This window comes from Spermophilus citellus, assembly GCF_964194105.1.
Source record: "Spermophilus citellus genome assembly, chromosome: 3".
NCBI lineage: Eukaryota > Metazoa > Chordata > Mammalia > Rodentia > Sciuridae > Spermophilus > Spermophilus citellus.
Window position 1 is genome coordinate 72,647,044 of NC_138184.1, and position 14,646 is coordinate 72,661,689.

Below are 14,646 nucleotides of genomic sequence, written 5' to 3' on the forward strand. Positions count from 1 at the left end.
GTGAGCCACCTGGCTATAAAGATACATGTGCACATGTGGTGAGCTGAAGGGACATTGTCATGTCAGTTCTTTATGTCATGCTGGGATGCAGCTCTGGGAGAGGGGCCAATTGCTTCAGTCTATTGCCCATCTGATCCTAAAAGTCGTCCTTCCCATGACTCTAGCTAAGAAGAAAGGTCGAATGCCCCACCCCCACCAGTTGTCTGGCCCATTGCTGTCCTTAGAGTGCAGTATGGTGCTACCTACCACTTTTCCTTTTGTGTTATACCCTCTAAAACTCCATTCCACAGTAGTATTGCAGGCAGTACCCCACCCCAAGGCAGCTGGCTCCTTGTATGCATACATACCTTAGCAGAATGTCCTGAGACTAGCACTGCTGATGGTTTCAAGGTACTGGAATGTCTTGGATTTTTACCCTGCCCTTGGGACAGAGATTGTTACAGAGTTTAGGGATTGGGAATATAACCAAGTGGTAGAGCATTTGCCTAGCATGTGCAAGGCTCTGAGTTGATCCGCAACATCACAGAAAAAGGGATGAGGCCAAGGTTGGATGCTTCAAGAGCTGCTGCTGGTGGTCTCGGACACCTCATAGACCAGACTGCAGGACAGTGTGGGGGGGGGGTGACAAGGAAAGTTGGCCTGGGGAGGGGTATATCATTGGGATCTCCTACCACCAGCTCTCAAAAGGAGTCCATAAAATTAGGTAGGTAAAATGAAGGGAACAGACTGCCTCCCCCAAAGCTTCTCTTGAACCAAAGCTTTCTGCAGACACCATATGGTTTGTTTTGTCAGGCTTGACCTCAATCTTGCACATAACAGATGCCAGTCACAGAGGCAGCTGGCCACAAAGTATGTTATAGGGCCAACGCGGGGAGGATTCTTCTCCAGAATCTGAGGTCCAGTGGGGCCACCAAGGCCTGCTCACCATCCAGTAATGGTGGGAATGTTCAGGCAGGATTGTCTCTGGTCTGCTCAGCCTTGTTCTGTCCCCCTTACCAGGCTCTCACTTTCCTCTCTTTCCTACAGACGATGATGCCTTTGAGCCTGTGGAGGCTGGCCCACTGAACCCAGGGGATGGAGACACTGAAGGTGCATTGCCTCGGCACTTGGAGCAGCCTCTGCCCCCTGCGGGGGCCTCCCTAGCAGACCTGGAAGACTCTGCTGACAGCAGCAGCACCCTGCTTGTGCCCCCAGAACCTCCCCAGAGTGGGAACACCCCAACTGCAGAGGTGCCACCAGTGGGTGGCTGCCATAATCGTGGCTCCCTCAATACCATGGTGTAGATGGCTTAGCTTACAGTTCCAATGGGCTAGAGCACCTGTTGGCTGCCAAGAAGACATTGGTTCCTGTGGGAGACTTGCAGGGGCCCTGCCACAGCCTGGACCCTGTTCCACTGCTGCATACCCACTGGCAAGCGTGTGTGTACATAGAATGCGGCCAGCCTCCCTCCAAGAGGAGCACGCATCTGTGCTGTTTCCTTGAGGGCTTCACAAACATGGCATAGCTTTTGGTCACTATCCCTTTTTAAATGGGAGAAGGACAAAATGTTCAAACCATGCGTTTCGGAGGTAGGGAACAAAAGGTACTGAGCTATGCGCAAATGAAACACATCTTGGGCTTGCTCACTATAATGTGCCACCCAGTGAAGTCTGCTGGCCAGTCACCAACCAATTGCTGAGTTCCAGGGCAGGTGGAGCACGGGGCTGCCATTTATGCCCAGGAGGCGGAAGGGGGTTTTTGTGGACACTCATAACCCTTCCCAGTATAGTTGTGAACGTCAAGATACCTGAAGCCCCAAGAAGGGGGCTAGAAGGAAATTGAACTTACTGCCCACTTTCCACTTGGGTTCTGTGAAACCCAACTCTGTGCCAGGAGGCCCAAGTTCACCCCTCCCATCTCCAGTGCATTGCTGTGCATGGCTCCCCCAGGTGGAGGCGCTGGGTCTACACTGAGGGTTAGGCGCTAAACGGGCTTCTGTCTGCTCTGGGCCTGGTATGCTTCCACCTCACCTTGTTTGTGCCATAAAGGATTGTTTCTTTGGGGCAAGGGGTGGCTAAAGGAACATCCTGGGCTGTGTCCATCTTCTGCAAGTCCACTTCTTACACCATTGCCACCAGTGGAGTTCAGTGCATGGTGGCTGCATGCACACCTTCCCACCCCTCAGCAGTACTGGGTGCTGGGGGTCTTTTGTCCATGGGACCCTGTTGCCTGTTCAGGGCAGTTTTCTTGTCTCATGACACAGGCCTTTAGCATTTCTGAGTTTGGAGATTAAGCGGGTTCTGTGCGATTTTTTAGCACATTCATATCTTTTCTACGTTGAATGTCTGGATCTTTTCTTTTGTGTGTGTGTCCTTGTGTGTCTGTATGTGGCCAGATGTTTGCAAGTGATGGTTCACAGGAACTTGGGGTCAGTTGGGGTTCTACTCTCCCAAGTTGGCTATTTCATCTTAGGTTTCCAGACAGAGCCATGTCTAAGCCTTTGCCCTTGCCCATGGATCATGGATCTGGCCACCTTGTGCCACTGAGGAAAATCAATGGGAAGAAGTGACTAAGGCATATGGTTCAGTGGTACTTTGTGGTGACTGGCTTTTGTGCATAGTTCAGTTTTAGACACATTCTCTGATTGGAAACTTGTTTTCTTTCTGTGCAGAAGAATTACAAGTTGCCTAGACCTGACCAGAGCTGACTGGAGGTATAAATTTTGTCATTAAACAAGCTGTTCCTGGGCTTGGCCCACAGGAGCCAGATCTAGAGGCTGTGCTTCTCTTATCAGAGGGCTTCCTTGGAATCATAGCCACAAGGACCCCACACCCACTGTTGAGAACAAAGCAGGACACATGTTGTGTCTCCAATATGTTCATTGAGCTGGGCAGTCATACTCTAAAGCAGCCATCAAGAGTCTTGTTGCCTGGAGACCCAAAAGGATCCTGAGGAATGCCCCAGCAGAGCCCACACATAGGGATGGCACCAGCAGTTCAGCAAGACTTCAGAACTATGTGTACAGGGCAACTGGCATGAGGGGTGTGGACCTGGGAAGCTTCCTCTGGGGACCAAAGGACTATTGGGGCCAGTCAGGCACCTAGAGGAGGCATTGAGGAAGAGGATGGGTTGCTTTGGATCTAGCCAGGGGTCTGTTATGGGTGCTCTTCCAGTATTGCCCAGTGGCTCCTTTCTCCTGGGAAGCATCAGGCTGGCCCTTGGGGTACAGAGCCCACTGATGTCCTGAGGCTGGTCAGAAGGCCTGTTTTGCAGGACTGCTGAGACACTATTGCAGCTCCAGGTGTTGTGCTGGGGACAGTTGTGAATGGAGCAAGGAGAGCTGGGATCTGCCCTTATGTTCCCACCTGCCATCTGTCATCCTGTGTGCCATCCTTTGTAAGATCTGGTTGAACTCCATAGGCTGATTGATAAAGAATCCTAAGGCCAGCCTTGCTGAGACTTGTGTTCTTGTGTGAGATGCTCCCCACCCACTCCATAATAGGGCCCTGGAGGGACCGACCAAGCTCCTGGGAGGGGCCCCCTCGAGGGCCCCCTCCCCCAGGACTGCCTTGCCACTGTTTCTGATTGGGGCCCCCTGACCTGCCTTGTAGAGGTGGAATTTGATACTGTACATTGTCTCAATGCTTGTTTTTACATTTTCCTTTCACTAAGGGTTTTAGTTCAGGTGTATTTTTGGTCCAGTTGACACTAATCCTTTTCTTAAAATGCTGTGAGAACCATTTCATCCAAATGCCAAATAAACTTGTGTTCTGGAAGAGGTGTGGTTCGTTTATAGTGTGATAAAACTCCCAGAGCTGCCACAGGCCGAGGTGAGAGTGACTAGGGCACCTGCTATTCAGCAGACTCCCTGACACCTCTTGGCTGAGGACCAGATGGATCTGAATTTGGAGCCTCCAGGCAGAGTGTGCAACAAGAGGGGCCAGCCCTGTGCTTGGCTCCCTCCCTCTGACACCCAAACCCTGCTGTCCTGGGCTTTGCTAGGGGAATGACAAGGCTGCTTTGCATCCTACTTGACCAGGCAGGCTATCCTGACTATTGGGAAACAGTATCAGATGGGCCAGGCGTGGGACAGCTTGAACCTTGATCCCCTACCCCAACTCTAAGCTCTATTAGCCATTCAGGTGCCTATATGCAGTTTCTCCCTGCAGCCCAAGCCATCTAACTTTCTGAAGCACCCCTGGCCTCTGGTGCCTCTTCAGACCTGTTTTGAAGCCCCAGCTAGTACATGGCTAGGTCTCAGGATAGCGATCTGACTACTCGACATCTCCAGAGAGGAACTCTTAAGTGCATGTGGGATGGGGAAGGGGCTGGGGCCCTCTGGAACTCTTCTGGAGTAAAATGGGTTAGACAAACTGCTTACTTTTCCAGTGAGAACTGGAGGTCTGCTTCTAGGAACTGGGGCAGGGCCAGGTGAGACTTGGACTAGGTGCCCTGCTGGGGCTCACTCAGCTGGCAAGAAGATGACTCAGAAGAGCTGGGGGGGCGGCAGCGGGGAGATGTGGAGCTTAGCAGAGTTGGGGCTTTGGAACACTTGCAGAAAAGTTTGGGAGAGCTGTTATCATTTGTGAGAACCAGGGGCAGGGTCTGGTACTAAGAACTTACTCTAACTTACGTTCTCCAAGTATCCTTTGAAAATAAGACTCAGGTTGAGAACCCTGGGTTCATCCAAGCTCACCCTTATAATCTAGACTCCTTCTGGCCCAGGAGGTGTCAGCAGGTGCCCCCCCCCCCATGGGGGCACTGCAGACCTAGCACGCTGGTGTTGAGGGTCAAAAAGGAACTGGTAAGTCTCTTGATAGAGGTGGTATCTCCATTTCTTCATTTCTCATTCCTGAACACATCTGCTAGAGCTGGAGAAGTAGGAAGGCTAAATGGCCCTGTCTCAGCACCACGGACAGTGCCCCCTTCCCCACTCCGCTGCTGCAAGCGCCTGACCCGCTGGCGATTGGAAGGAGGCGCCAGGTACAGAGGTGTCCCTCCACCCCATCTCACGTGCGCTTAATGCGCTAGCCCAGTTTTACTCACACCCACAAGTATTCAGAACCGCACCAGAAGCAGACGAATCATTTTCCAGGAGAGTGAACTGGGAGTCTCACAAATCTGTGGAGCTGCTGCCAAATCTTGAGGGCAAGGGGCCAGGCTGAAGCTTCCCTGAGACACTCTGGTAGGGTAGTCCTTGGAAAGAGAGGCATAGGTAGGGAAGAGGCTGTGATTTGGGGGTGGGTTGGAGGTCCCAGGCCTGCTGTAAAGCAAGAAACGTCCTCTCAGGTCTCCCTCCCATCCTGGCCTCCCAAGTCACTGGCGCTGGGATCCAAGGTGTCCTCATCCTTTGAACAACTAACTTCCTTGCTGATGGCTTTGACTTGTCACTTCTAGTCCCCAGCGTCCCGTTTCATCTACCGTAAATGGAAATAATAGGGCACATAATCTCCCTGCGCTATTAATGTCAGTCATTATGCTGGCATGCTGCTGAAGCCCTGGGATCAAGGCGTGTGCCTGGTGATTTTGGAGCCCTGCCTTCTTGGTGGCCTTGACTGGGCTCCGACCCTCTCCGTTGCTGCCTTGTCCCCACTAGCCTACAGGATTTAGCCACGCCCCTAGCCTATCCCACTAATGAATATGTAGCAGCCTCACCTGAAGCCTTGCTCCAAGGTTTCTTCCACTTAGTTTTTTCCAGCTGCAATCGCCTCCTCACCATGCAGGCGCTGGGCTAGGTGCGCTCCTCTTCCTCGCGGTGCAGCTGATGGTGCCCGCATATTCAGAGGGTGAGCGCCAGAACTCTGCCCATCTAGTGTCCCTATCTGTCCAATCCCGCCACTCTCCACTTCCTTTTTGGTACTGCCAGTAGTTTGAGGTGAGGGGGCTTGGGAGGTTTCTCCTGGCCCAAGTCCCATTCTCCATTCCTGTGCCCAGTTGGGATGGGGGTTTGTAGAGGTCTCTCAGCTCAATCCCCTGCTTACTATCTGCAGGTACCTGGTGCTACGACTCCCAGGACCCAAAGTGTGGTGAGGAAAGGTTTGCATGAGCTGTGTGGAATTGGTCTGTGCCTTGGAGCCAAGAGTGGTGCAAGTGTGATCAAGAGACAGACTGCATATTATGCTTCTGTGTTCTCTGCAGGCTCCTATGTTCTGTGTCCAAGTGACTGGACACCAGACAGCTTGCATGTGACTGTTCCTCTGTATATATGTCTGGGTCTGCTGGGATCCCAGGCCTGCTCATATCAGTCAGTCTGTGAGCCTGTCAGTGTGGCTAGCCCAACTGTGTGCATGTAGTGGAGGTCCCCATTGTGGGTATGAAACCATGTAGTAGATTCCATTCACCCTCTCTGTGGGGCAATTTGCCTGCAGACTTGGTGGCTAGGTCAGGTGCAGGATGGGGGGAAAGGGATGCTGTGACATTTCTAGGTGCATGGAGGGAGCAGAAAGGAGTTTCCTGAAGTTGGGCTATTCTCTGGGTATATGGGGTCCACCCTCCTCTCCACCCCAGACTACCTCCTTGATCTACCCTACGGACCCTAAACCTTGTTCCCGTAGGCCCCACTCACTGGAAGGAGTTAGCCCCTGCTTGTGGAGGCCCAACCCAGTCACCCATCAACATCGACCTTCACCTGGCTCAGAAGGACTCTACTCTTCAGCCCTTCATCTTTCAAGGCTACAACTTGGCACCTCCAGGCCCTTGGTCCTTGGAGAATGATGGTCATACAGGTCAGCACCCTAGAGTCAGAACTCCCACAGAAAGGTCAAGAACCCCACAAAGCAGAAGGGAACTTGCAGTGAATACACGAGGATCAGGACTCACACATGGGAGCTGAACCACCATATAAAACCTCCAAAAAAGTCATTGACCCCTACAACTGGGCTAGAAAGCTATAAACAAGGATGGGAACACCTGTATAAAAATAAGAATCTCCATTGCAGAGGAAATTCCACACACAATGACCAGCATAATCCCCATAGATATCAGGACCTTCTGGAAAAATTGCAGCCAGCCACAGGCCCTGAGGACAGGGATTCAGGACACATCTAGAAGATACAATTCCTCCCAGGATCTTCTACCTGGACAGTAGTCATAACCACACATAGCTGGGAGCCCTTGTGCCTACCTCAGGAGGGCAGCCCTCTCCCCTGTTGAGCTGGTGAGGAATTTCCACTGCAGGTGGTGGTGAGTTAGCTGGAAAGAGTGTCATATGCTCCCTCACCCTCAGTGCTACTCCACATGGACACTGGTCTGCAGAATGGCCTGGAGATTTGGGGAGCCGGGCTGCCACCACCTGCCTACCGAGCTCTGCAGCTGCACTTTCACTGGGGGGCCCCAGGGCATACTGGCTCGGAGCACAGCCTGGATGGACAGCGCTACTCCATGGAGGTGGGTCAGGCATGGGGGGTAGGGTGGCAGGAGTGCCCCACAGAGGTCAGAGGAACATGGAGGGAGAGGGAAGCTGGGTACTTCCTGTGGTCTCTGCCTCCCCAGATGCACATTGTCCACATAAATATAAAGTACCAGAGCATGGAGGAGGCACGACATCACCCTGATGGTCTCGCAGTGCTGGCAGTGCTGTTGGCGGTGAGGGAAGAACTATTGAGGCTTCATGTGCTTTCCCAGAAAGGGCAGTTTGAAGGGGTGTGGAGCCGGCAGGGTGGGCCTTTGGAGTAAGAAATGGTTCAGAGATCTATAAAGTTTGTAGAATTTTAAGGATTCTGTGGAAGGACAGGGCCAATGGGATGTTGTGGATTTGTAGACTGTCACCTCCCACGGGCCCTCTCCCTAGCAGATCCCCCAGACCCCCGTTACCACTGGGAATTTCCCATAGAGTCTCCCCACTACTTTCAGAGTTCCTACTTTTGCATACCTTCCAGTCAGGGCCACTCACACTGGGATCCCTTCCCAGGAGCAGGACCAGGACAATGCCAACTTCTCTCCTATTGTGTTGGGCCTGAAAAATGTGTCTATACCTGGTGAGGAGCTGCTGGGGTCACATCTGGGCTGGAATTTGCTGGGGTGGTGAGGGTAGGGCTCAGGGAGGGAGGTTCCAATCTATCCTCACCTTCCCAGGTGTCTCAGTGAATATGACATCCACCTTTCTATTGTCCTCACTGTTGCCAGGCCCCTTGGGGCTTTTGTGCTACTATCGCTACTCTGGATCACTGACTACGCCCGGCTGTGAGCCTTCTGTGCTCTGGACGGTCTTCGAGAATGCCGTACCTATTGGACGTGTGCAGGTGGGGTCACTGCCCCTACCCTGGGCCAGGTTGCCTACTTCCGGTGGCTTCAACCCTCCCCTGCTTGCCCTACCCCCACCCCATCTTAACCCATCTTTTTTTTCCCCTGAACACTCAGGTAGCCCAGTTCCAGACTGTGCCCCAGGCTGGGATGCTGGGCTTGCACCCTGAACCACTCACGGATAATTTCCACCCTCTGCAGCCTCTTGGAGGGCGCAGCATCTTGGCCTCCCCCAAAGCCTCTATTCGAGCAGCAGCTCCACCAGGATCCCCCATCCTGGCTGGTGTTCACAGGGCTCTGCTGGTCCTGGGGCTCAGCCTGGTGGTCTGGCAGGACCCCTAGAATTCAAGTATGACTTCCCTCTCACAATAAACAATGCACAGTGACCCTGGCCTAATGTGAATGGAGTGGGGAGACCTAAGGTGAGCTGCCTCCCTCCATGGGGACCCCAGCCCTAACCCCACTGAGGCCTCAGAGGATCTATCCATACAACTGGGAGATCACTGAGTGACCTTTCCCTACCCCACCACAGCCAGTCTCAATATCCTCTTGTAGAACCCCAGACTGATCCCCAGATCCCTCTCAGAGAGAAGGGGTCTCCACTCCCAGTCTACATTTCCTATATGAAAAGTTAGCACATCTTAGAAATGCCACTTTTAGCCAAGATTACACATTTTATTAAAATTCAATCTGGGTGATCAACCTGAGAACACTGTACCCAGTTAAATGATAACCCCAGCTGAGGTTTCCCAAGACCAGTAGGTAAGAAATTGCTGGTTCCAGGTTCTGCTGCAGCTGGACTGGTTTGGTGGATCCTGGTGACATAAAAACTAGTAGAGTTGTCTGGCCATGATGAAGCCTCACACTGGTGACACTCTCTAAAGTTAGACTATGGAGTCTTGATTGTAGGGTGACATTTTCTAGAGAGACAATAGTGTCCAGGCAACTGTGGCTAGACTAAGTGAGGGGTAAGTGTCCTTGGTGTCTCTGTCCAAAGCAAAGCTGAGTCCAAGTGATACTGACTGGATGAGATTATCCAGGTGATGCTATCCAGTAAGACAGGGCCTGGTTGTTAGTGAAGCAAGGCTGGCCAGAGTCAGGATGCTGACCAGTTGATATGTGGGAATGTGGAGGAAATAGATGATAGATAGATAAATGATAAATGATAGATAAATAGCACATTTTTCTCAGTGGTACTGTCCAGGTCACAATGTCTCAGCCATCCAGGTGTCCCTGGAGTCTATTGCATAGTGGTGTGTGTAGGGTACTCTATTTCAGTGCATGGAGGCTCTGCCTCCTCCCTAAGACGTTTAAAGAAAAAGAATATGCAGTCTCCTCCCCTGCAGGTAGGGAAGTTAGGTTGTAGACCCCAGGGTTTCTGGTTGCCCCTCTGGAGGCTGACATACCCTGGCCCAGATCCTTCCCCTGCATCCCCCGCCCCCCGCCCACCTTCTTCTTCTTTTTCTTTCTGTGTGCTGGGGATCGACCCCAGGACCTTGCACATATTAAGCAAGCACTCTACCACTGAGCTACGCCCCCAGCCCCCTTCCCCTACATTAAGGCCCAAAGGGGCTCTACCAGCCCTTTCCAGTCCAGACTGTCCCGCAGCGGTGATTATCCGGAGCTATCCACCCTTTGCAGACTATGATCCTGGGCAATCCCTACCCTCCGCCGCCCACCCTCCAAATAACCGCATTCGTTGGCGGTTATTGGTTGCTTGCGGACTCTTCTCGCTTAGAAATACGCTCCAAGAGGAGATCAGATCTCTACCTTGGCCTCCTTCGGCTAGAGGCGATTCCTGCACTTCCCTGGGCCGCCCTCAAGTGCGGACGCCCTCAATCTCCGCCACCTTGAGGGGCCGCTGGCTGCACGGGAGTTTTCTTGTGGTTCTTTCGGGCAGGAATTCGGTCTTCCGCAGGGCCATCGGGGAAGTCGTTGGTCGGCCTGGAAGCCACAACCAAGGCGTTCACAGTGCCTAGCGCCCGCAGCAGGGCTGGGGCTCGGGATCCTGCCCGCGGGACAGCACGGGGCTCGCGGCGGGCGGGTGGTGGTGACCGTGGCGGCGGCAGCAGCGCTCGCAGGGCGTCCAGCTCCGCCCGAAGCTCAGCGCGCAGCGCCTCCAGCCCGGTACTCAGCTCCACCCGCACTGCCGCCAGGCCCTCCTGCAGCCGCCGCTCGCTCACTTCAAGGACGCCGGCCGGGTAGGTGGCCCCACCGCGCGGCTCCCCGCACACGGAACACACTGAACCACCGCTGCGCGCTTCGATCCTCTCGCCAGTCCCCCCGGCTCCGGCTCCGGTCCCCGCAGCCCCGGCCCCAGCGCGCTCCACCAGCCGTAGTAGTCGCGGTGCCTCGGCCCGTGCCGCAGCTTGGGCTCGGAGCTGGCCGCGCAAACGAGCCAGGCGGCCTGGGACGCGAACGACTTCAGAGACTGGCCCATTGGGCTGCGACCCTGGGTCCCGCCGGCGGCCAGCGCCTTGTTTCAGCGCTTCACTCGCGCCATACGCGTTGCGCGCCTGAGCCCAAGAACGCCCGGACTCTGCAGCCATCCGCACGCTGTCTCCACCACTACTGCCAGCACTAGGCCTGGCTGGGAGCCCCAGCGTGCAGCCTAGCAACCGCAGGGCCCCAGCGACAAGAGGTGGAGAGGGCTCCTGGGACAGCTGTGAGAATGACAGAAATCTCTAGGGATACGGCCTGGGGCCCGGGGAACCCGGATAGCGTTGGGCCCAGGACGGCTGGGGTTCCAAGGGAGCCTTGGGGCGGGGGTGGTGGTGGTGGTGGTGCCAGTGGGCATGATTGTGCTGGACTTTTCCGCAGGGACCATGCTGATGTGGGTTACCACATGAGGCTTGGGCTGGCTTCTGGGTAGAGGTGACACTGCAGAAGCCCAGGCACCCCCAGACCAGAAGCAGAAATCAAGCTCACATATTCTATTGGAAGTTACTGCCCTCATCACACCTGGGGGAAACCTGAGTTTGTTCATGGACCCCATGCCCTCCTCACTGGCTCAGGGTTACCTGCTTCCACGTCATAGTCCAGACCACACTTATCTCTGAATTCTGTGCCCTACTCACACATAGCCCTTGTTATGGGCATCTCCAGCCAATCTTCTACCCCTCCTTTCAACTTCTTCATGGTCTTCCATGCTCCCAGATGTACCTCAGCCCTCACTAAGACTGCTGAAGTCCCCGCCCATCTCATACAGTGTCCTAGCCATATCCTTTTTAACCTCTTCTAAACCAACTTTCTTTGCCCTTTTGGGCCTGTGCATAGGCCCCTGCTCCCCATTTGCCTAGCAGTTCCCACTTATCCCTCTTGAGCAGGGAAGCAGGGAAGCCTACCCCATGCCAGGTAACTCAACACTCCCACCCCCACCTCTGGACAGCATACTTTTCAGCTGGTGTTTGTTTGCTTATTTTTAAGCCATGTGTATTCTATGTTGTTCAGGCAACTCCTGGATTCAAGTGATCCTCGTGCCTTAGCCTTCAGAGTAGATGAGACTACAGGTGCACACCATGGAACACAGCTCATAGACAATTATTTTTAGATGACTTTCTGACTTCCCATAGTGGGGTCCTGGAACCAGAAAGGGATTATCTTCTCCTGGGCAGAGTCTGACCCAGGATGAGGTCCTCCATGTTGCTACACATGCTGAATGTTGGATGAAGAAACAAATGGATGAATGAATGGAGTTGGGATCCTCTCCCTATTTACAATAAATAAGGAACTGAGGGAAGGTCCGGGGCTGTAGCTCAGTGGCAGAGTGCTTGCCTTGCACATATGAGGCACTAAGTTTGATCCTTAGCACCACCTAAAAATAAACAAATAAAATAAAGACATGCTGACTATCTATAACTTGAAGAAGAAGAAGAAGAAGAAGAAGAAGAAGAAGAAGAACAACAACAACAACAACAACAACTACTGAGGGAAGGGTCCAGGCCAGCCTCTCCCACTTGTTCTGAACAGTCTTTCCAACTCTTTAGCCTGTCTCTGAGGTCTCCTGGCTATCCTTGCTGGCTTCTTGCCCCTGTAGCCCTTTCACCTATTCTTTCCTAGCTGGGTGCCTTTGCAAGTGCCCCTCAGCCTGGGCCTGTTGCAATGGACTGTGGGCCCCTCTAGAGGGCAGTGTGTTCCCACTCAGCATGTTTTTCTCACTGCACCCCCAGGGGCTAGTTAGGACTCTGAGTGCTCTGGGCCTTGGGGCCTCCCCTAGCAAATTGTGAGGAGGGAGGACCTGGTATGAATCCAGGCTGGGCTAGGAGGGAAGACAGTGAGACAACCACTGGAACCTATGTCCCCAGAGTATACTTTCTGGCCTCTCTGCTTCTCTGTGCCTGAGTGTATGTAGAGGGGGAGGGAGGAGGGGTGTTGACCCTGCGCTTGGGCAGGGTCACCTGGGTCCTCTTTAGCTAATGCATTCACTCATTCACTGCAGCCTGTATCTTTGGAAGGTGCAGAGGAGAGGTGAGAATTTAGCACTCTGTCAACCCCTCAGATTCCCGCCATTCCTGCTGAGTCACCCCTGCCCCAGCTTCTGGCTCTGCTGATCCCTAGAGCCTCATTAGCCATACCCCCACCCCAACCCCAATAATTAAAATGTTGCTGACAAAAGAGCCTGATTCTTTCCCCAGGCCCGCTGGAGACAGGCTGTGTGACCCAGGAGCTGACTCTTCTTTCTGAACCAAGTTTGCACTGATGAAAAGGAAGGAGATTCCTGCTATCCCTAGGAGAGGTTGGCAGGGAGGCCAGGAAGATGGCAGAGTGTGTGGGAGAGGCTCCAGGTTGCCAACTAGCAGATATAGATGTGTGAAGTTGGAGAGGCCTGGGCAAAGATAGGTGACTAGTTTGATTTTGTTGTCTATGATTATTTATAGACAGGCTGAGATATAAAGCCAAGCCTTTGCACTGAGTTCAAGTTGAGGTTTGTTGGAGGTGTTGATGTGGAGCCTGTAACTTGTGGCAGAGGATCCCAGAGCCCTAGGTTGTGCAAGAAGGAGCAAGGGTAGAGTGTGAGAAAGCTTCCATGCATCTCAACTGATCCTGAGGAGGGCTGAAGAGATATTGGTGAGGGATGAACAGACAAATGGACACAAACTCCTAAGCCCCTGATCTCAAATGTAGTAAAGATCGAGAATTAAGTGGTGAGGGCCCTGGCCCAAGCTTCATCCATGATGTCAGGGCTGGGGTGTCTGGAGATGAAAAAAAGTGATCAAGAGCGCACACAGGGGCTGGGGTTGCCTTGAATGTGTGAGGTACTGGGTTTGATTCTCAGAACCACATATAAAAAAATAAAGGTCCATTAAAAATATTTTTAAAAAAGAAAAAAGAGCACACAGTTCTCGTCCAGACAGACTGGTCAGAATACAGGTGTTGCCCTTCACAAAGGATGGGATGGGAAGCAAGGGCAGAGCTGGATGGGCTATGGGGTGGGAAGGGAGAAAGGCCTACTAGTGTTTTCTCCTGGGCTTGTTCACAGCTGGGCATGCACTAGTAGCTCACTGCATGGAGGGACTGACTTGGGCCTAGCGCAGGGCAAGGCCTAATGGAGGTGCAGAGGCCTGCTCTGGAGCTGTCCCAACTGGCCTAGGTTCCAGCTCTGTGCATTCAGGCAGGTCATCCCTCACAGGCTGAGTGGGTGATTTGGAACCTTGACACTTATTAACTCATTAACAATTCAGGGGTAATGGGGAGGAAAAAAGCCCCAGGGCTTCTGGCAGGGATCTGGATGGGGCAGTCTCTCCATGTGACTTAACTGTCATCACTATTTCGTTCTGTTGCTGTTAAACTCTGGCAGCCACCAAGACAGGAGGATTTATTTCCCAGAGCCTGAGGGCAGCTGGAAGCCAGGAGAGCAGTCAGCCGGCAGAACCAGACCAAGTTTGCTTGTTGAAGAGGGTTCTGGTGGCATCCCAGGAGAGGGCAGTTGTAGGAACCAAGCTGGCCAGAGATGGGAGAGGATCAATGGGTGGGAATGTAGCTACACAGTCCTCAGGGGAGTATCTGGAACACCCCCCCCCCAATACCTGCATCTTTCCAGATACCATGAAGAAGAGCCTCTTCCGTGTGTTCTTTTAGTGTCTGACTGACAAGTTTAAGCCAATATGGTTGTGGGTGAAGTAGGAAGTGAAACAGTAGGGGGAGGTGAAGCTGGCTAAGCCCTAGGTCCTGAACTGACTCCGAGAGTCAGTATGGTGAGGTTGTGGGCCAGGTGAAGGCCTGATGGTGGGTAAGCTGGAAGGGGACTCTAGGTTACAGAGCCTTGGAACTGTCTCCAGAAGGTGGTGGGGAAACCCAGTAGGGAGCCCATTGGGGAGCGAGGTTCAGGGAATCATCTACAGTCAATGTCTGATCTGCCCTGAGGGACCTGGCCACCATAAGGATTCTGGGTTCAGAGGCCTCACACAGACCTCTGGTGGCTCCTGT

The 14,646-nt window shown here is 53.3% G+C and overlaps 3 protein-coding genes across 6 annotated transcripts in view; 2 read left to right on the plus strand and 1 right to left on the minus strand.

Moving 5' to 3' along the window:
- The window catches only part of DGCR2 (DiGeorge syndrome critical region gene 2), a 93,795-nt gene extending 92,050 nt beyond the window's left edge, over positions 1-1,745 (plus strand). For all 4 annotated transcript variants that reach the window (XM_081285869.1, XM_081285867.1, XM_081285868.1 and 1 more), the window contains one exon: positions 1,027-1,745. In XM_081285869.1, coding sequence (XP_081141995.1) covers positions 1,027-1,283 — 257 coding nt within the window. In that variant the 3' untranslated portion in view covers positions 1,284-1,745. The remainder of the gene's footprint in view (positions 1-1,026) is intronic.
- On the plus strand, positions 1,556-8,562 carry LOC308643353 (carbonic anhydrase 15-like; the record flags this gene model as incomplete). The annotated part of the gene is made up of 8 exons (XM_081283241.1): positions 1,556-1,568; positions 5,970-6,005; positions 6,534-6,704; positions 7,205-7,365; positions 7,471-7,563; positions 7,889-7,955; positions 8,053-8,219; positions 8,338-8,562. The coding sequence occupies 8 exons, from the start codon at positions 1,556-1,558 to the stop codon at positions 8,560-8,562; spliced, it is 933 nt and encodes a 310-aa protein (XP_081139367.1).
- A 261-nt stretch (positions 8,563-8,823) lies between these two features.
- Positions 8,824-13,403, minus strand: LOC308644820 (protein FAM246A-like). The gene has a single exon (XM_081286516.1). It carries the CDS (start codon positions 10,767-10,769, stop codon positions 10,056-10,058), a length of 714 nt encoding a protein of 237 aa, XP_081142642.1. The 5' UTR covers positions 10,770-13,403; the 3' UTR covers positions 8,824-10,055.
- Between the last annotated feature and the right edge of the window lie 1,243 nt (positions 13,404-14,646).